Source organism: Rhinoderma darwinii, chromosome 2 (assembly GCF_050947455.1).
Source record: "Rhinoderma darwinii isolate aRhiDar2 chromosome 2, aRhiDar2.hap1, whole genome shotgun sequence".
Classification (NCBI taxonomy): Eukaryota; Metazoa; Chordata; class Amphibia; order Anura; family Rhinodermatidae; genus Rhinoderma; species Rhinoderma darwinii.
Genome location: NC_134688.1, coordinates 162,614,928 through 162,637,922, shown reverse-complemented (window position 1 = coordinate 162,637,922; position 22,995 = coordinate 162,614,928). Strand labels below are relative to the sequence as shown.

Here is a 22,995-nt window from a genome sequence, read left to right as displayed (position 1 = left end):
AGCTGATGGGTCAGGGTCCGACTTCTGGGACCCCTGCCGATCAGCTATTTTGAAGGGGCCGCAGCGCTCGTATGAATGTTTGACACACATTTAGTGGCGATTTACAGGTATTTCAGCCTTCTTCTCCCATTCACTTCAATGGAGAAAAGGAGCTGCGGCCCCTTCAAAACAGCTGATTGGCGGGGGTCCCGGGGGTCGGACCCCAACCCATCAGCCTTTGCCTGGGGATAGGCCATCTATTTGTAACGGCTGGAAAACCCCTTTTAACCCGTTAGTGACTACCAATACGCCTTTTCACGGCGGCCACTAACAGGCTTTATCCGATGCATAGGCCTTTTCACGGCGCTGCATCAGAATAAATAAACAGAGCAGGGAGCCGTTAAATCTCCCTTACCAGAGATTGCGGAGGGCTGGGGGCATCCCTGCTCGAATGGGTGAGATCGATATCAGTATCGATCTCACCCGTTTAACCCCTCAGATGCGGCGCTCAATAACGAGCGCCGCATCTGAGTTGTTTTAGAGAGAGGGAGCTCCCTCTCATCCCACCGACACCCGGCGATAAGATCGCCGAGTGTCTGTGTCTTCTATGGCAGCCGGGGGCCTAATAGAGGCCCCCAGTTCTGCCCGTTGTAAATGCCTGCTAAGTCATGCCAGAGGCATGGCCTAGCAGATGCCTGTCCGTATTGCAGTGCATTATAAAAGTGATCGGATGATCGCATATTAAAGTCCCCTAGTGTGACTAGTAAAAAAGCTATTACATTATTTAACACGCACGTTGTACGCCGTAAAAAAATAAAATAAAAAACAATGGAAAAATTGCTGTTTTCTGTGAATCCTGCCTTAATAAAATTTGATAAGTGCTCAAAAAGTTGCATCTACTCCAAAATGATACTAATAAAAACTAGAAATCGTCCCACAAAAAAAAAAAGCCCTCATACAGCTGCATCGGCAGAACAATAAAAAAGTTATGACTTCAAATATGGAGACACAAAAACAAATAATTTTGAAAGAAAAGTGTTTTTACTGTGTAAAAGCAGTAAAACATACAAAATCTATACAAATTTGGTATCGTTGCAATCGTATCAACCTGCTAAATAAAGTTATTGTGTTATTTACACCACACTGTAAATGGCGTAGATTTAGACTGCAAAAAAGAGTGGCGAAATTTCAGGTTTTTTTCTATCCCCCCCCCCCCCCAAAAAAGTTAATAAAAGTTAATCAATGTGACGATGGAAAAACTTTAAAAATAGCTTGGTTTAAAATAGGCTGGTCACTAAAGGGTTAAAAGCTATGTACACTTTTGGAAAGGTTTTTTTTTTTTTTTTAAATCAAAGTTTTATTTGATTTTAAAGAACTTTTAAATAGATTTTTATTAAAAAATGTTTTTTACTTTTTTAAGATACAGCTTCTATGTATCCTGTATACATAGAAGCTGTATTGTTCCGTCAAAGCCGATTCTGTCAGGTCAGCTGTACTGACGGCTCAGCTGAATGCTGGTCCTGCGTGTTTCTGACACGCAGGTTCCAGCTGATAACGTCTGGTGATGGCTGGCAGGGTAGTTTGGCGCCAATGCAAGCATCTTGGTTAACAATTGCTGGATTAAGCTTGGTTTCCCTTTTATTCATATTACTAGTGATCAGGTGGGGGGCCAGGTATTCGGCCGATAGGTAAGCAAGTTTCCGAGCTGAGAACTGCTCTGATCGACAGTCATGCTGCATTCATCATGTTCAACTGTGCACATGCACCCTCACATTTAAAAAATATATATATTCTTTCCATACTGTATATGGCACATTACCACTGTAGTCCGTGATCGGCTGAAGTAGTCACGTGCCCATTTGGGACATCACAGTTCCAGCCGACGTAAACAGAGACCGATGGGTGACTGGTGGCGCTGGAACGGCATTGAATTATAAGTTGAGTATTAGGGTATGTGCACACGAGAACTGTCTTTTACGTCTGAAATGACAGACTGTTTTCAGGAGAAAACAGCTGCGTCGTTTCAGACGTAAAAGCTCCTCGCATTATGCGAGGCGTCTTTGACGCCCGTAATCTTGAGCTGCTTTTCATTGACTTCAATGAAGAACGGCTCAAATTACGTTGCAAAGAAGTGTCCTGCACTTCTTTGCCGAGGCAGTCAATTTACGCGTCGTCGTTTGACAGCTGTCAAATGACGACGCGTAAATGACAGGTCATCGGCACAGTACGTCGGCAAACCCATTCAAATGAATGGGCAGATGTTTGCCGACGTATTGGAGCCCTATTTTCAGACGTAAAACGAGGCATAATACGCCTCGTTTACGCCTGAAAATAGGTCGTGTGAACCCAGCCTTACCCTTTTCCGCTAAATGACACCGTTTGCAGTTAGAAATTAAAATTTGTATAAAGCCAGGTTAACCTCTTTAATCTAGACCAGATCCCAAAACGAATTCTGGCTCCCAGGCAGACCAGACACCATAATTCCTACCCCAGACCCGATAATTCAGACTGCAAACTAGACTCCAAAATTCATACCCAAGTTCAGATACTGCTTCTGACTCCTCATTAGCAGTTCCAGGCGCTCTTTATCTCCGGGTGTCAGAACGTTACTGCTGAGGAGAAGTGGTGGGCGCTATCAGACGTTATCTATTGGATAAATCCAATAGATAACAGCCAATAAAAAAAAGAAAAGACAAAAAAACCCTGGCTTTGCAGTTTTGGGGGTAAAGGGTAATGTCCCCTTCTCCCCGTCCTCCCCTTCTCTGTAAAATCCACTCCTGCATTTGTGGGTCCAGTCCTGGCAAATTTTTGATCGGACTCTATTTCCTTTTACTTTTACAGAGCAGAAGGGCAGTGGGAGTTAACCTCTCTCAACATATAATGCTTTTTATGTTTGTCTTTTCTTAATACCTTGATCTTTTTCTCTTCCCTAGAATCTAAAAGCAGACCCTGAGGAATTTTTCAGAAAACTAGAGAAGATTGGCAAAGGATCATTTGGAGAAGTCTTTAAAGGGATTGACAATAGGACTCAGAAAGTTATAGCAATAAAAATTATAGATCTTGAAGAAGCAGAAGATGAAATAGAAGATGTTCAACAAGAAATTACTGTGCTAAGCCAGTGTGATAGTCCGTATGTAACGAAGTATTATGGGTCCTATCTTAAGGTAAGTAGTATAACATTGCTTATCTTGATTTTATTGATACTCATTTGTATACCTTCATTGAGAAAATTCTTTCCTTAACTTTCCAGGAATGTGCATTGTGTACTTCTAGCTAGGGGGTTGTACCTATGCATGGAGTTTGTATGTCCTTCACATGTTTGTTGGGAATTCTTTCTAGGAAATCTCTAGAGATTCCTAAATAACTATTGTTTGGGGGGGGGGGGGGGGGTTGTCAATTCATTAGTATCAAAGTCTCAAATTATGGGGCACGCCATATTTCCGCTATAATTTGCGACTTCAGCAGGCGTAGATTTTATTTTCTGGCTTTGAGACAGCTCAAGGTGCGCCAAATTCAATAAGAAGCGTGCGCCTCTTGATACATTTGGCAAATTTTATTCCGTCGCGCTTCAAATTAAGACTGGCATATGAAACTCCAGTCTTAAAAAATCTCCCCCAGTTTTTCCAGTTGTTCCTGTGATATCCTGTGTTAGCATAAGTGGTACACTGTATGTGGGGACTTTTTAGACCAACAATGTGGTTCATACAATCTGACCAAAAACCGCATTGTTTTTAAGTCATGCTGTGTTCTTAATTTAAATTGCAAAATGCCCTATCATCGCAGTTTATTGTGGTTAGGCATTAAAAAAAATGCATATACCGTAAGTGCTGGCGTTGCAACACAGAGGTTGGTACTATCCTCCATGTATGGTGGTTGTGCTTTACATTTCAGCCTTTTTGGCAGGCTATTTTTGACATTCAATTTCAAGTAACTGGTAACATTAAGAAGGACATATCGCTATCATTAAGAAGGGACTCCTTCGCCATTTTTTGACTGCAGCATGCACAGTCATTCGCAGGTATTGGAAATCGGTTGAGACCCCCACAGTCAGGGAGTGGATTACCGAGTTTAATCTGTTGTGGCGTATAAAGTCACTTATGTCTGAAGACCAAGATAGGTCTGACCAGGTTATTTACACGTGGCTTCCCTGATCTATTTTTTTTTAAAATTCAGGTACCCCTATTCCCTACTTGGCTAATGTAAGGTTTCGTCTAGCCAGACGCTTTGGCATAGAAATTCGTATGTCCTTACCTTTTGACCTCATCCCCTTTTTTTTCTTTCTAGCTCTTTTCTCGGGTATGTGCACACAACCTATTTTCAGACGTAATGGAGGCGTTTTACGTCTCGAATTACGTCTGAAAAGACGGCTCCAATACGTCTGCAAACATCTGCCCATTGCTTGCAATGGGTCTTCCGATGTTCTGTTCAGACAAGGTGTAATTTTACGTGTCGCTGTCAAAAGACGGCGCGTAAAATAAGTGCAGGACACTTCTTGGGACGTTTTTGGAGCCGTTTTTCATTGAATCCAATGAAGAACAGCTCCATTTACGTCCGTAAAAGACGCCGCGAAAAACGCAAGTCCATGCAAAAACGTCTGAAATTCAGGAGCTGTTTTTTTTAGGTTATTAGTTTGTCCTCGGGTGAGGTGGTCCTCATGGGTTAGATTCAACAAAAGGATTACGTCTACATGTTTAACACACAATGTATACTTTCCTTCAGACCACAAGAAGTATGGCCGACTGGTGACTAAATTTGATCTCTGTTTATTTCACTGATAGTATTTTAATTTAATTGCATATTTGTATCACCAATTTACCAAGCTGTGGAGCTGCTGCTGAGCAGGATAATGGTCCTGGCACGGCTGGAGGCGATGTCTGGTCCGTTTTCCGTTGCTCTGGTGAAGGACCTGTGGGAATAAGTGACGTCACTTCGGGATCTCGCGATTTTAGCTGAGATCACGCTGGGCTGGACTGAAGAGAAGTGTATGACGCTGATGGGTCAGTGTCATACAGTTTTCTATACAACGACCACATGGTAAAAATAAACAAAACGCCCAGTTGGCCATTAACCCCTTAATGACCAAGCCATTTTGCACGGTCATGACCAAGGATTATTTTTTGTTTTCTCATGGTCGCATTCCAAGAGTCAGAACTTTTTTTTTATTCCGTCGACATAGCCATATGAGGGCTTGTTTTTTGCGGGACGAGTTGTATTTTGAAATTGCACCATTTTTGGATGCATATAATATATCGATTAACTTTTTTTTAACTTTATTTTAGGAGAGAATTGAAAATAAGCAGCTACTCCAACATTGATTTTCTATGCAGCGTAAATAACATGTTACCTTTATTCTATGGGTCGGCACGATTACGGGGATACCAAATATGTATAGGTTTTATATATTCCTACGTTTGCACAATAAAAACCCTTTTAGAAAAATGTACTTGTTTTTGCATCGCCGCATTCCAAGAGCCGTAACGTTTTCATTTTTTCGTCAATGTGGCCGTATGTGGGCTTGATTTTTGCGGGCCAAGGTGTAGTTTCCATTTGTACTATTGGGGTACGTAGCACTTATAGATCAACTTTTATTTTATTTTTTATGGGGGGAATGGGAGAAAAGAGAAGTTTGTCGTTTTTGGTTTTTTTTTGGACGCCGTTCATCCAGCGGTTTAATGAATGTGTTAATTTTATTGTTCGAGTTGTTACGATCGCGGGGATACCACATATGTGTATGCGTTATTTGTTTTGACACTTTTATTAAATAAAACCACTTTTTGGGGGAAAAAATGTGGTTTTATTTTATTTTGACTGTAATACTTTTTATTTATTTTTCATAAACTTTATTTAACTGCTTTTACATTTTTTTGTTTTTTATTTATTTTTAGTCCCACCAGGGGACTTCACCATGCGATCTGCTGTTCGCTTATATAATTCTTTGGTATACTTAGTCTACCAAAGCATTATTGCCTGTCAGTTTAAAACTGACAGGCAATCTATTAGGCCATGCCTCTTAGGCCATGCCTCTGGCAGATGCTGAAGGCAGGCCTGGGGGCCTTAGTTACGCCCCCGGCTGCCATGGAAATTCGACGGCGCCCCGCGATTTGTTTGTGGGGACGCTGATGGGATGACAGAGGGAGCTCTCTCCCTCTGTCAAATACATTAGATGCCGCTGTTGCTATTGAGCAACTGCTGGAATCGTAGCTCGTTCCAATTCCAACAGTTGTGGCAGGAGCCCAGCTGTGTATAACAGCCGTGCTCCTGCCACTGATCATGTGGGTGCACTGGCAGTATCCACACGATCAGAGGACGAATATATCTGTCCTTTAGCGGGAACTAAGGCCTCATTCACACGGCAGGTTTTCCCGGCCGGGTGCCGGCCGTTCATAAATCGGCCAGCACCCGGCTGCATTAGGAATAATAGACCCCTAATAGGGCTATTCACACGACCGATTTTTTGACGCCCGGGAAGACCGGCCGTCAAAAAATAGGACATGCTCTATTTTCGGCCGGGTACCCGGCCGCCCGGCTCCCATAGAAGTCAATGGGGCCGGGTAATACACGGCCATCACCGGGATGTGTCCCGGGTGATGGCCGGGTTTTCCGGCGATTGCGCTCTATCTCCTCCTCCTCACAGCGCAGAGTGCATGTGAGGAGGAGGAGTTGATGCCATTTGGACGAATGGCATCGCTGTACACTGTGTGGCAGGGCCGGGGTGTACAGCAGGTGGAAGGGAGCACTGCACTGGCTCCCTTCCCCTGCTTATTTTAAAAGCGCCCTGGCCGGGCGACACCTTCGATGGCGCCGCTAGCAGCTGCTGCTGCTGCGGCTGCTACTACTGTAGCGACGCCACTATAGCAGAGCGGGGAGGTATCTCCCCGCTCTGCTATGTGCTAGCCGCACTTTAGCTCCTTGAAGGAGCGGAATCCCCGTGTTTTCGGGGATTCCGCTCCTGGACAGAGCGCTTGATGTCTCTGTCCATATCTGGGCAGTGACATCAGGGGAAACTCCTGAAGCGGAATCCTCGAACACATGGGGATTCCCCTTCAGGAGTTGCCGCTGTAGTCACTGTCCAGATCTGCCCGGCCCGGCACGGATGCAAAACTTAATGCAAACCGGCCGGGAAAAATGGCCGATTTTACCGGCCGACACTCGGGCTCGGGAACGACCCGGTCGTGTGAATCCCGCCTAACACCTTCACAGGACGGATATATCCGTCCTTCGTCATTAAGAGGTTAAGACAAAATTAACATAAGTCTAGAAAAGAACATAACTTTGGAAATAATTTAAATTTTTTTAAACAAAAAACACAGGAGTTTTAAGCATTAAAGCGACTATTCGATTAGGTAGGAGATAGGGAAGTGATAAACTGGTGACAGAGCCTCTTAAAGGGTATGTTCACACGGCAACACCAAATATGTCTGAAATTACGGAGCTGTTTTCAGACGAAAACAGCTCCTGAATTTCCGACGTTTTAACAAGTGCACGCGTTTTTTTTGCGGCGTCCATTACGGACGTAATTGGAGCTGTTTTTCAATGGAGTCAATGAAAAACGGCTCCAATTACGTCCCAAGAAGTGACATGCACTTCTTTGAGGCGGGCATCTTTTTACACGCCGTCTTTTGACAACGACGCGTAAAAATACACCTCGTCTGCACAGAACACTGTAAGACCCATTGAATTCAATGGGCAAATGTTTGGAGCCGTTTTTTCAGGCGTAATTCGGCGTAAAACTCCTGAATTATGTCCGTAAATAGGGCGTGTGAACATACCCTTAGGGTCTCCACATCCTTCCAAATATTACATCCATGAGTCGTGCGCTGGGTTTGCGTGACTATGGAGACCTCACTAGCCACTCTTTAGAAAGACGCACGCCTAGAGGACACCATTACAACTTCTACCCTAATGGACTTCTCATGGATTATGAAGTAATTTAAAAGGGGGAACATACCTTTGGCCCTGCGCTTAATTAACCCCTCCCATCACCATTTCCACTTGTTTTTCTTGATTTTTCGTGTTTGCAATGATGTAACTAAAATTGAAAAAAGTTTAACCCCTAGGCGCACCACGACGCAACTGCACGTCCCAGCGGCCAGTATCTTAGCGCACAAGGACGTACAGTTACTGAGTGGTTCCCGGTGCACACTGTCGGTGGCAGTGTGCACCGGGAACAGGGAGGACAGCTGTCCCCAACAGCTGACACTCCCCAGTCACCGGCATTGGACCCGTAAAAGCGGTCCAATGCCGGCGATCGATGTAACCGGTTACATCATTTCTTCAGATAAAGTGTAAAGAAACGTTCCGGGACTTGTAATTAGTCCCGAAACAGTTACTATAGACACCCCCCCTCCCAGCCCGATGCCCCATGTGACCGGCAATGGACCAATAGCAGTGGCCATTGCCGACGATTGCCTTGATGGGTGGGTCTGAACAGCCGGGTTTGGGTAAAGGGGTGGGTAAAACCCCCTCCCCGACAGCTAACATGCCCCAGTCACCGGCATTGGACCTGTAAAAGCGGTCCAATGCCGGCGATCGATGTAATTGGCGGATCTGACAGATCCACCGAGTACATCGCCTCTGCAAATAAAGTGTTGAAAACTGTTTCTGGACTTGAAATTCGTCCGGAAACAGTTACTATGGAACCCCCCCTGTCCCATGCCCCATGTGACCGGCAATGGACAAATAGCAGTGGTGATTGGTGAGTCTGTTCAAACCCACCAATCACAGTGCATTTTTCACCCAGGGCAGGTGAAAAATACCGGACATAGGCTCTGATCTCTTAGTTGGTGAAGAGAAGTTGGAGAGATCGGAGCCTGTGTCGTGTTGTGTGCCCCACACAAAGTTAAAATCAGAATCAACCCCTAATTTCCCTCTCCCCTGTTCCTAGCGTGTGACCCCACACACCTCCCAGTGTATAAGGGAGATTTTATTTTATTTTTTTCATCCAATTTGTTAAGCGTCAATCCGTAGCATTATAGCGTTAGTTGTCAGTTGGTGTCAATCCGTAGCGTCAGTTGGCGTCAATCCATAGCTTCAGCATCAATCCGTAGCGTCCGTTAGTGTCATTCCGTAGCGTCAGTGTCAATCCGTCACTGTTAGTCGCGTCACTTGTCAGTTAGTGTCAATCCGTCACTCAGTCTTGTCACTTGTCAGTTAGTGTCAATCCGTCACTGTCAGTCTCGTCACTTGTCAGTTAGTCAGCGTTCGTGTCAGTTAGTAAGTGGTACTTCGTGTTATAAAAAAAAACAAAAACAAAAAATAATTTTTTTGTGTTTAGTGTTTTCTGTGAAAATTTTTTAAAAAAAACTTAGTGTGTCAATGTTAGTGTTAGTTAGTATTTAGTGTTTTAGTGTGAAAAAATGAAAAAAAAAATCTTTGTTATACAACGGTTTGTTACAGCTACGTGTCTATAAACTACATATATATTTACGCACAAATTAATAAAATGGCTGTGAAGCGTTACACCACTGAAGAGGCGTATGCCATGATCGCATCCGATACGGACTCAGCGAGTGGTGAGGAACCAGAGTTCTTTCTCTCGTCCTCCTCCTCTAGTGACAGCGAGGAACCTCCTCGTAGTCGCAGGAGGGTTAGTGCCCATGTTCTGCCTGACCCTGAAACTGCCGTTCTGCCTGACCCTGGTACTTCCAGCAGTGATTGGTCACCCCCAACCAATTACACCCCCCAAATCCCAGAATTTACTGCTGTGGCAGGAATTCATGTGCAGACGGAAGGACTGCCTGTAATTGGATATTTCAAATTGTTCTTTACCGACAATTTGATAGAGCTTATGGTGGACCAAACCAACCTCTATGCCCACCAATTTATAGCCGAACACCCAAACTCATTTTATGCCCAGCCCAATCGTTGGCAACTAACTAATTGTGCAGAAGTGCAAAAATATTGGGGGTTAGTCCTCAACTTGGGTCTCACTAAAAAGCCCAAAGTGAGATCCTACTGGTCTACGGACATTCTTTATCATTGTCCATTGTACCCCAATACAATGACCAGACCCCGCTTTGACGCAATCCAAAAATGTTTGCACTTTAGTGACAACTCCCTATGCCTCCCCCAGGATGACCCCAATTCCAACAGACTTTTTAAAATTAGGCCCCTCCTAAACATTTTTCCCAAAAGTTTCCCGAAATCTACACCCCCGACAAAGAGATTTCAGTTGATGAATCCCTGGTGCACTTCAAGGGTAGACTAAAATTTCGCCAATATTTGCCCAATAAGCGCGCCAGGTACGGGATCAAGGTCTACAAGCTGTGTGAGTCTGAGACCGGATACACACATGCTTTCCGGATCTATGAGGGCAAGGACAGGACAATACAGCCCCCAAATTGTCCCCCCATACTGTCCACAACAGGGAAGATAGTGTGGGACCTCCTACACCCACTGTTAGATCAGGGGTACAACTTGTACAACTGGTACACAAATGTACCCCTGTTCAAATGTCTAAAAGACTGCTATGTGTCCAGACAACATATTTAGACCACTTTGGGGGTATTTCTTTTTTTAATTCAATAGTTTTTTATTTGAATTTTCCAACACAAAAACATAACAGGAATGTGAAGATCTCTAAACATTTCGAGATCTGTCATTGTTACATGTAAATACAAACATGGAAATAAACAGTGCCTCCAAGGAAAGATAACCCCTAAAGAAATCAATTATGTTACTTCACTTGAAATACTTAGATTGTACCCACCTTTCCCATGACACCCAAGTACGGTGATGAGTATGAACCTGTGAGAGTAATGACGTTTCATGATGACATTGCATATTTACCCTCCGAATAACTTCAGAAATACTGGGAGAAGTTGGGGACTTCCATGACCGAGCTATAGCTAATCTAGTAGCAATTAGAATATGGTGTGTGACCAGTCTCTTGTCAAGAGATATATCATCAAGCGAAATGTCTAGAATTGCTAGAGGAGGATTGATATTAACCTGTGAATCTGATAGCTCTGAAATTAGATTAAATGTATCTGTCCATAAAGAAGCAATAATAGGGCAAGACCACCACATATGTAATAGAGATCCCGTGAGTCCGCACCCCCTCCAACACATTCTGGAAGACCCCTGAAAAATGTGCAACATCCTAGAAGGAGTAAGGTACCATCTGAGATGGATTTTCTTAATTAATTCCATATAGTTTACACACTTGGACAGTTTAGAAGGCCATGTAGATGCTTTAATCCATTGCTCAATTGAGAAGGAAGTCCCCAATTCCCCCTCCCATTTTTTCATATACACTGCCTTCCCACCTTTCCCCATCTTAAGAATAAGGTCATAACTACACGTCAGACCTTTGCCATGACCTGACCCTGCCCACATGAATTTATGAAAGGCACCAAGACTTTCCGGAGCCGATGGAATCTTTACGGACTGCATTAGGTGCCGCATTTGAAGATACTGAAAAAAATATCTAGAGGAAATGTTATAGGTATTTGCAAGATTCTCAAAAGATTTAAACGTACAACCTTCAAAAAAATCAGAAAACCACTCAAGACCAGCTTCCAGCCATGGAGTAATCGAGATGTGAGGGAGAAAGAGTGCAATAATTTGGGTTGGAATTTGAGTCAATGGCACATGGATCCAGTTTTCTTTACAGACATATGTTCCCCAAACCTGTAGAGCATCCGACATCGACCGCAAAGGCATAGGTGGTGTTTTAGCCCCTAAATATGTAGCTATCATAAAATGCTTCATTATTAATGTAGGAAACATTGCATCTTCTAATTGAGACCATAAAGGCTCTTCAGAAGAAATCCAACTTGGTCTCATCTGGTCTATAATGGCCGCTACATTATACGCTTTTAAGTTTGGAACTCCCAGTCCTCCATATTTCCCCCTTTGAAACAATAGATGCTTAGCTACCCTCGCTCTCTTATTATTCCAAATGATTTTCATAAGTACCGTTTGTAATTGTGACAATAACGAGGACGATATTAAATCAGGTATTGTCCTACAATAATATAAATATTTGGGCAGAAGTAGCATTTTTACTATATTAATCCTGGCCATCCATGACAATTGAAACGTATCCAATCTATTACAATCCTTCGTTAATTGGGAGAGGAGTGCCGTATAATTTGTGTTCATAACCATAGATGGATGAGTCAATATTATACCCAGATATGGTATACCATCATTTGCCCAAATAAAATTAAAGCTAGAGAGAAGCGGTTTCATTATTGGAGGAATATGAATGGGCATTAGCAGGGATTTTGATACATTCAGTTTATAATATGACATCTCAGAATAACAGGCTATAATCCTAGTTATTTCAGCTAAGGAAGACATAGGCGACTGACAAATAAGAACCACATCATCCGCATAGAGACCAATTTTTCTAATCATTTCCGCAAAGGGTTCCATACATAAGTCAAAAATTAGGGGAGAAAGAGGGCATCCCTGGCGAGTGCCGTTGCTTATAAAAAACGGTTTGGACAAAAACCCAGACGTATACACCAGAGCTGATGGATTGGAGTAGAGGGAGAGGACCGCCTGTTTAATAAAGGAGTGAAAGCCAAATTTATCTAAGACAGCTTCTAAGAAACGCCAATGTACCCGGTCAAATGCTTTTTCCGCGTCTAGAGAAAGGACGACTGTGGGTTCTGACGAATCATATGCTATCTGAATCCAGTCTAATAGTCGTCTGGTGCCATCTCTGGCTTGGCGGCCATTCACAAACCCTACCTGGTCCAGGGAGACCAAGGAGGGCAGGCACTCATTAATTCGCATCGCCAGTATTTTTGAAAAACTTTTGATATCACTATTTAGCAGCGAAATTGGACGAAAGTTCTCTGGTCTGTCCGTCGATTTGCCAGGTTTAGGGAGAGTTATCAAAATCGCCTGAAGCATTTCCGATGGAGGATACTGTTTGGCCACCAACTCGTTATATGTATTAGTCATATACGGGAGAAGAACTTCATCAAACATTTTAAAATACTCATTAGGGAGCCCGTCTGGACCCGGAGCTTTGTTTAGTTTTAAACCCTTCATTACCCTTTTTATTTCAGTCTCTGAAATTGCTTCATTTAGGCTAACTATTTGTGACACAGATAGTTGTGGGAGGTTCATTTCAGACAGGAACTCTTTAATTAGGTCTGGCGAAACATGGGGTAAAGAAGAGTCCTCCTTCAAATTATATAATCGGCTATAATAGTCTGCGAAGGAATCTGCAATCTTTTGAGGGTCACACACCTTTTGTCCATTCGGAAGGGATAAGAATTGAATTTTTGATCTGGCTGTTTGAACTTTTACTCTCTTCGCTAGAAGTTTACCAGGCCTATCCCCTTGTGCATAAAAGTTCAGTTTGAGGCGTTTAACATTTTTATCGTATTGAAATAAATTCAAGATCTGAAGTTTATCTCGTAAATCTCGAAGAATCTCGCCTGTAGCCAGCGGAGGGTTAGATTTCACAAAGGATTCATTAACCTTAATTGCTGTTAATAGCAGATCCAATTCTTTGTTCCTATCTCGCTTTGTCCTAGCCGCCTGTTGTATAAAAAGACCTCTCACGAAAGCCTTATGAGTACACCACACCAATTCTGGAGTAGCAGAGGGAGAGTTTATTTCAAAGAACTCTATTAACGCTGGCCGTATAGAATCTTGATTAAGCCGAGACTTCAAGAGAAATGTGTTCAGTTTCCATGGGGCTCTAGGAGGCAGACTATATTTTGCCTTCAGGGTTAAGGATATGGGGGCGTGATCCGACCAGGTAATAACCCCAATGTCAGTTTTTTCAGAGTTTAATAAAATCTCTCTATCGACCAAGAAAAAAAATGTATCCGGGAATACGCTTTATGAGGTGCCGAAAAGAAAGTGAAATCTCTTTCAGATGCGTGTTGGTAATGCCATACATCATGTAAGTATTCCCCTGATACCAAAGATTCTATATCTAAACCTCTGCCCTTCCCTGGATAAGATCTATCTAATCTGTTATGCATAACAATATTAAAATCCCCACAAATTAGCAAGCCGCCTTGTTGCATAGTTTTAGCTTTAGTAAGAATTTTAGTAATAAACTGAATTTGTCGTTTGTTAGGAGCATATAGAGAAACAATAGTATACATAACTGAATCCAATTTACAGACCAGAATTATATATCTGCCGTGAGGGTCTATTAAAGACGCAATATTCTCGAACAATACCGAATTTTTAATTGCAATAGTAAGACCTGCTTTTATCACAGTAGTGGTAGCTGAAATAACATTTGGAAATTTTGAGTGTTTAAGGAGATGAGCATCTTTAGTACGTAATTGCGACTCTTGAATGCATAATACATCACATCTAGAATTGCTTGCTTCCTTCCATAACATAGAGCGTTTATAAGGTGAGTTCAGACCATGTGCATTAATTGATAAAAACTTAAGACCCATTATGACTAAGTAGAAGTGTCTCGCGTATAGCAGTATTCTCAGTAGGGGAGAGGCCGAAAAATAAACATAAAACAAAGCAAACTAAACACTTTCCAATCTAACAGATTGCTTAAGTGACACAATAACATAGTATTTCCCTCTTTCAGGGAAAAATAGGAGGCAACGCCAGTAGGACCTGCCCTTCCTTAGGCAAATATGAATACCTCCACAACCTTCCACCAAGAATACCGAGGAAAAATGAAGCTCTTATACATTTAACACAATATAATCATCTATATATCAGTCTCCCGGTCTTTTCCTGGATCGGCGGCTGACTTTTTCCGACCACAATGGAGTGATCACCTCCGGACAGGAATCTTCTCGGCGTCGAGGGCTCTGTGAAGGTGAAGTAATAAACCCCCATTCTTGAAGTAATTCTTTCGCTGCATCTGGTGAAGTACACACATGTACACTGCCATTTCTGGAGACAATGAGCTTCACCGGAAATCCCCATTTGTAGAGGATTCCTTTGTCTCGTAGAATTTTAGTTAGGGGCATATATTCTCTACGCCTTAGCATAGTAGCTGCTGACAGGTCTGGATAAATCGCAATTTCTTTGAAATGTTCTGGCAGTTCTGGAGAGTTTTTCAGAGCACGGAAAAACTCCTCTTTAATGTGATAAAAATGAATCCTATCGATGGAATCTCGGGAGATGGGCCGCGATATGCCGCGGTTTAGGAATACGATGGATCCTCCCCCCTGATGCCCCCCCTGTCACTAGATGTATTGTCAGTGTGGAAGGTGTGCGGAGCTAAGCTTGTCAGATGTAGTAGTGCTGAGTGTATGTGTGTCTGTGTAGCAGAGCTGAGTGTGTGTGTGTGTGTAGCAGAGCTGAGTGTGTGTGTGTGTAGCAGAGCTGAGTGTGTGTGTCTGTGTAGCAGAGCTGAGTGTGTGTGTGTCTGTGTAGAAGAGTTGAGTGTGTCTATGTAGCAGAGCTGAGTGTGTCTGTGTAGAAGAGCTGAGTGTGTGTGTCTGTGTAGCACATGTGGCGTATGCACGGACACCGCTGATCCTTCATAGCCGCTTATCAGCTGTTTTGAAGAATCAGCGGCCAGCACCCCCCATACACACACACACACACACACAGTTCCCCCTAGACATGCAACTACGCCACACACAACCCCACCCTCTGTTCTTTTTTACGCAACACGTTTTTTAAAAACGCTTGCGTATTAAACTAACGGCTCGCTTTCCCATTGACCCAACAGTTTTTTTTAAAACACGTGTGTAAAAAGCGCGTTGTATGTACTAGCAGCACACTCTACCAATTATGTAAATAAAAAGCGTAAGCAAGCGTTTTTTTATGTGGTTTTTGGCATGTAAAATGCGCAAAAAAAACTTGTCAAATACACGCCGTGTGAACCTGTCAACTGAAAAGTCATTCACTTCACTTTCATCATTCTAAGGGCTTATTCATAATACGAAAATCACGCGCGTCGCACGGACCTACAGTGAAGGAAATAAGTATTTGATCCCTTGCTGATTTTGTAAGTGTGCCCACTGTCAAAGACATGAACAGTCTAGAATTTTTAGGCTAGGTTAATTTTACCAGTGAGAGATAGATTATATAAAAAAAAAAAAAGAAAATCACATTGTCAAAATTATATATATTTATTTGCATTGTTCACAGAGAAATAAGTATTTGATCCCCTACCAACCATTAAGAGTTCAGCCTCCTCTAGACGAGTTACACGCTCCAAATCAACTTGGTGCCTGCATTAAAGACAGCTGTCTTAAATGGTCACCTGTATAAAAGACTCCTGTCCTCAGACTCAATTAATCAGTCTGACTCTAAGCTCTACAACATGGGCAAGACCAAAGAGCTTTCTAAGGATGTCAGGGACAAGATCATAGACCGGCACAAGGCTGGAATGGGCTACAAAACCATAAGTAAGACGCTGGGTGAGAAGGAGACAACTGTTGGTGCAATAGTAAGAAAATGGAAGACATACAAAATGACTGTCAATCGACATCGATCTGGGGCTCCATGCAAAATCTCACCTCGTGGGGTATCCTTGATCCTGAGGAAGGTGAGAGCTCAGCCGAGAACTACACGGGGGGAACTTGTTAATGATCTCAAGGCAGCTGGGAGCACAGTCACCAAGAAAACCATTGGTAACACATTACGCCGTAATGGATTAAAATCCTGCAGTGCCCGCAAGGTCCCCCTGCTCAAGAAGGCACATGTACAGGCCCGTCTGAAGTTTGCAAATGAACATCTGGATGATTCTGAGAGTGATTGGGAGAAGGTGCTGTGGTCAGATGAGACTAAAATTTAGCTCTTTGGCATTAACTCAACTCGCCGTGTTTGAAGGAAGAGAAATGCTGCTTATGACCCAAAGAACACCGTCCTCACTGTCAAGCATGGAGGTGGAAACATTATGTTTTGGGGGTCTTTCTCTGCTAAGGGCACAGGACTACTTCACCGCATCAATGGGAGAATGGATGGAGCCATGTACCGTCAAATCCTGAGTGACAACTTCCTTCCCTCCACCAGGACATTAAAAATAGCTCGTGGCTGGGTCTTCCAGCACGACAATGACCCGAAACATACAGCCAAGGCAACAAAGGAGTGGCTCAAAAAGAAGCACATTAAGGTCATGGAGTGGCCTAGCCAGTCTCCAGACCTTAATCCCATTGAAAACTTATGGAGGGAGCTGGAGATCCGAGTTGCCAAGCGACAGCCTCGAAATCTTAATGATTTACAGATGATCTGCAAAGAGAAGTGGGCCAAAATTCCATCTAACATGTGTGCAAACCTCATCATCAACTACAAAAAACGTCCGACTGCGGTGCTTGCCAACAAGGGTTTTGCCACCAAGTATTAAGTCTTGTTTGCCAAAGGGATCAAATACTTATTTCTCTGTGCACAATGCAAATAAATATATATAATTTTGACAATGTGATTTTCAGTTTTTTTTTAAATATAATCTATATCTCACTGGTAAAATTAACCTATACTAAAAATTCTAGACTGTTCATGTCTTTGATAGTGGGCAAACGTACAAAATCAGCAAGGGATTAAATACTTATTTCCTTCACTGTATATTAGTCTATGGGACCGTGCAGACAGACCGCGCGTGGGTCCGCTGCGTAAAACTCACGACTTGTCCATTCTTTGCATGGTTGCCACGGCAACAGTCCGTCCTCCATTCCAAACACAATTTATTGATGGTTGTACCAGTTGGCCTATACACATGGGACATTTAAAAACAAGAGTGAAACAGCGAACTAGACACTTCTAGGATTGTTAGTAATATACCTATGTAGCCATGATGGCATACATACACCTCAATAGTATTATATCCGCAATGGGTAGCACCAAAAATAAAAATGATTGACCAAAAGGGCAGGGAGAGACCCCTCCGTACCACATTAAAATATAAATTTTTAATATTTATTAGTTTCAAGTTATATTTTAATGTTGTAGCAAAAGGTCTGTCTGCGCCCCTTTGGGGAATAATTTCTATTTTTGAATCAACAAACTTCTCCACTTCAATTTCATAGATGTGAGTTTTTCGTCTTTTTGCAGTTGATTGTTAGCATAAGTTACATATTACATAAGTAATTCTAAAATACAGTGTATCCGTTATATCCACAGCATGGGTTCAGTCCCCAAACAGTTATCACCGCCAATACTGACCTTGGTTTGTCATGTGATTATATATTCCGTCTGTCCTTCACCTCAACCTCCAACGTGCGTGCTTTCTCTGGAAGTAGTGAGGTGAGGGAATGCTGGACAACATATAGGGAAGAAAATTAGCCTATGATTGATCACTTTCTTACCAGGTGCCTGAATGATCAACACGCTGCTGCCAGGGAGATGAAAGCCCACATGACTATCAGCAGCATGCGCAGATCTGCGTAGCTGCAGATGCATCAATGAACGCCCCCACCCAGCCAACCCAGGTGAGTGTGAGGTCATCAGGTGCACAGCGCCAGTGCAGCCATCTATAAAGAGGGCAAAGTGGGCAATGTGTATGCAGTGGTGAAAAGCCATTATCTATGGAATCGTGAACAAATTTCACTGATAAATATATAACATATATATGTGTTAAAGGGGTACAGCTAAATAAAGTATATAATTCTAAAATAGGTTTGTGCGAACAAAAAATATAAACACCCCATATAAAGACATAAATACCTAATACATACAAAACCCCCTGATATAGCACTTTTGTATGGTATGTATGTATTTTTCTAGGCGTGTATTCGGTGCAAACTACATTTTCTGATGGGCACAGGCGACTTGCCTTGTAAATTTTTTCAAAATTTTTTTTCACCCCATCAGGTGAAGTTCTGCCTCCGAATTTTTGGGGAGGCGGTGACTTATCCATCTTCTAGAGATATTAGGGATAAATGAAGGAAAGTGCTAAAACTATTGTAACTTGTGTACAATAGGTGAATTTTGTGGTGAATGAGCGCAGTTTCAGATTGTTTAACCCTTTCACTGCCAAGTTTTTTGTTTTTATATTTTGCACCTCTGCTAGCCAGGACAATTTTCACTCTTTTCACATGTACAATTAAAATCTGAATGAGAAAATAGACCATACTAAATCCCTATATTTTCTTACAGCAGACAGCTGGCACATTGTCATAATGCCACTCAGCACTTTATACACGCAGGCACTGTTATTCAATTTTGTGTCAAAATTAAATTTTTCTTAACAAATGCATTAAAATATGTATTTGTGGCAAAAAATGCGACCCAAGCAGAAAACTGCACGTGTGGTCCATCCAGAGTTCTTACATGCCAGTTATACATATGTCTGCATGCACATGCTGCAGCTACCTAAAATCACCAGAATTGAAGAGACCAAAAATCTGTTTTTTTTTAAGCTGCGATCTAACCTGAGCTTGAGCCTTCAGAAACATGGGTTGAAGTGAGAGCTGGAAGTATGTGCAGCTCTCGGGGTATGTTCACACGGCAGCGTCCATAACGGCTGAAATTACGGGCCTGTATTCAGGAGAAAACAGCTCCGTAATTTCAGCCGTAATGGCATGTGCAGGCGCTTTTTGCTGCGTCCATTACGGACGTTAAATGGAGCTGGTTTTCCATGGAGTCCAACGCCCGAATGATGTCAGTAAATAAGCCGTGTGAACATACCCTCACTTCCATCTGCTCTAGTTCAGGCTAGATCAGTTTTTTTGGGGTCTTGTTTTAACCCCTTAATGACCAGGCCATTTTGCACATTAATGACCCAAGGATTATTTTTTGTTTTTTCACTGTTGCATTCAAGAGTCGTAACTTTTTTTTAATTCCGTCCTCATAGCTGTATAAGGGTTTGTTTTTTGCGGGACGAGTTGCGTATTTCAATTGCACAATTTTTGGGTGCATATAATATATTAACTTTTAACTTTATTTTAGGAAAGAATTTAAAATAAACCTCTATTCCAGCATTGTTTTTCACGTTATAAATTTACACCGTTCACTATGCGGAATAAATAACATGTTAACTTTATTCTATGGGTCGGCACGATTACAGGGATACCAAATATGTAAAGGTTTTATGTTTTCCTATATTTGCTAAATAAAAAACCTTTTAAAAAAATTACTTGTTTTTACATCGCCGCATTCCAAGAGCCGTAACTTTTTTATTTTCCCGTCAATGTAGCCATATGTGGGCTTGTTTTTTGAGGGACAAGCTGTAGTTTTTATTGATAGTATTTTGGGGTGCATAGGACTTATTGATTAACTTTTATTTTATTTTTTATGGTGGAATGGTAGGAAAAAAAGGAATTTTGCCATTGTTTTTTAGCGTTTTTTTTTTTGGGATGCTGTTCACCCGGTGGTTTAATTAATGTGTTAACTTTATTGTTTGAGTCGTTACGATCACGGCGATACCATATATGTGTATGTGTTATTTTTTTTTACACTTTTACTAAATAAAACCACTTTTTGGGGAAAAAAAGTGGTTTTATTTTATTTTTACTGTAATCTTGTTTGTTTTTTTCATAAACTTAATTTCCTTTTTTTTTTTTTGTCCCACTAGGGGACTTCACCATGCGATCTGCTGATCGCTTATATGATGTTTTGGTATACTTGGTATAATAGGCCGTTGCTGAAGGCAGACCTGAGGACCTTTGTTAGGCCCCCGGCTGCCATGAAAACCCGACTGCACCCCACGATTTATTTGTGGGGGTGTCGATGGGGTGACAGAGAGAGCTCCCTCTGTCAAACACATTAAATACCGCTGTCGCTATTGACAGCGGCATCGAATGGGTTAAACTGCCGGAATCGGAGCACGCTTTGATTCCGGCTGTTGGGGCAGGAGTCCGGCTGTGTATAACAGCCGTGCTCCTGCTGCTGATCTCGTGGGTACACTGGCAGTACCCACCCTATCAGAGCGGTGGATATATCCGTCACTATGCGGGAACTAACACCTGCTTGCGACGGATATATCTGTCACTCGTCGTTAAGGGGTTAAAGCTAAGAATCTCAGCCTTAAAATAATTTCAGATTTGGGCTTAGATGAGCGTTCAGGAGAGGCTAGAGAGTAAACCGACAGTATTGAAACGTGTAAGCTGCATAAGAAAAATGCTGACTAAATAAAACTATATTGCAATTTTTTTTTAAACCTAAAATAGATAAAATGCAATAAAAAAAGAGTTCAAAGATGTCCATAACATTCATAGGACAAATAAATGTACATGCAAGGTTTATCCATTGTATCATCATAGCATACAGTAGCTTGTAATGTGACTGAAAACCATGCAAAGCAGTAACCAAAAAAGAATCAAGAAAGACTTTTGTAGTCAACAGATTTCCGGGTCTTAAGGGGGTTTTACACTGGGCGATTATCGGGCAGACAAGTGTTCATAGAACGGTCGTTGCCGATAATTGCCCTGTGTAAACAGGGCAGCGATCAGCAGATGAACGAGAAAAACACTCGTTCATCTGCTGATCGTATCGTTTTAAAAAACGAAATATTATCGTAGTCGGCAGCCCATCTCCCTGTGTCGGCAGCCCATCTCCCTCGCTTGATAATAATGTATGGGGATGAGCGATCGGAGTAACGGCCGCTCGTCCCCATACATAGCTCCTTGTGACGTGAGCAAACGAGCGCCGATCAACAAGCTGTCCCGTTGACCGGCGCTCGCTGCACCGTCCAAAATTGGCCGGTGTAACAATGTCCTGTCACAGGTTATATCCGCATTACATAAGTGGATGCAATTCTTAAAAGTAATGGCAGGCCTGAAAGCTATTGCGTGATGGCTGTCCTTTCCCTAGAGAGAATGAAGTTTGCAGGTCATAGATTCCTACAAACTATTTTTTTTCTCTACGGGAGACCACTACCTACCAGCAGCTGACGGGCAGAGTAGCGCACACCTTGCAGTAGTCTCAATAATTGGAGGCACTGTACTCCAGTAACTCCAGTACTGACCAATACTGTATGTGTATATTGACATGTGTGCTTTATGTTACTGGATGAATAAGTCGTATCCTAGACTATCATCATTGTCTACAGATCAATTAAGTATATTCTTTCCATGATACAAGATTTTAGATGGTACCAACAGTTGTTAAATATCATGCGATATTACCCCCTTACCGCTGCAGCCAGTTTTGGCCTTTCTGATAGAGCCCCAGTCACTTTATGTAGGAATAACTTTGTAGTGCTTTTACCTGTCCAAGATATACTGAGATTGCTTTTTTTTTTTGTGACTTGTTAGACTTTGTTAGAGGTAAATTTTGGTCATACATTGAATGTTAAAAAAATTATATCTTTCTAAATTAGATTTTTTCTGCTTTTAAGACATATAATGATACCACACAAAATAGGGGTATAGAGGGCATTTTGACCCCACATGTTTTTAATAGGTTTTATTTGAATTTCGCACTGAAAATAGAAAATTAAATGTTTTCCAATAATATGTCGTTTTAGCTCATAATTTTTCATTTTTATAAGGGGTAATTTCTTCCTAGTACGGTAATACCCCATATGTGGTCATAAACTGCTGTTTGGGCACACAGCATGTCTAAAAAGGGTAGGAGTGATATTTGAGTTTTGGAGCGATATTTGAGTTTTGGAGCACAGATTTTGTTGGATTGGTGTTCGGGCACCATGTCGCAATGCCCTGAGGTACCAGTATAGATATTTTACAAGGCATTTATCAAGGCATGTACTGAGCATTTTGACCCCACAGTTTTTTTCCCAGAAATTAATGCACAGCTGATGGTGCAAAGTGAAATTTGCGAATTTTCAACTGATATTCCATTTCAGCGTTCAATATGTTGTTCCACTGGGGACACATACCCTATAAATTGTTAAGTGGGTTCTTCCAGGTATGGCAATGCCATACTATATATGTGGACATAAACTGCTGTTTGGGCACACTGTAGGACTCAGAAGGGAGGGAGCGCCATTTCTGAATATTACAAAGTCTGACACTTTAGAACCAGTGCTTGCAGTCTCAGACTGTGCATGGAGACGCCCATTTGACAAGGGGAATAGTAACAACTGGTTGTCAATTTATTCAGAAATTGGTCTCCGATCATGGGATCCAAGCGTTTAACACCTTAGATGCTATGGTTAATAGCAACCGCTTCATATAGGGGGTTTGACTGAGGGAGTGGCGATTGCGGGGC

At 42.2% G+C, this 22,995-nt stretch overlaps 1 protein-coding gene across 1 annotated transcript in view; it reads left to right on the top strand.

Annotated features, from left to right (window-relative positions):
* Window positions 1–22,995, top strand: part of STK24 (serine/threonine kinase 24) — a 107,267-nt gene that overhangs the window by 31,411 nt on the left and 52,861 nt on the right. Inside the window, exon 2 of the mRNA XM_075852414.1 lies at window positions 2,913–3,143. Coding sequence (XP_075708529.1) covers window positions 2,913–3,143 — 231 coding nt within the window. The remainder of the gene's footprint in view (window positions 1–2,912; window positions 3,144–22,995) is intronic.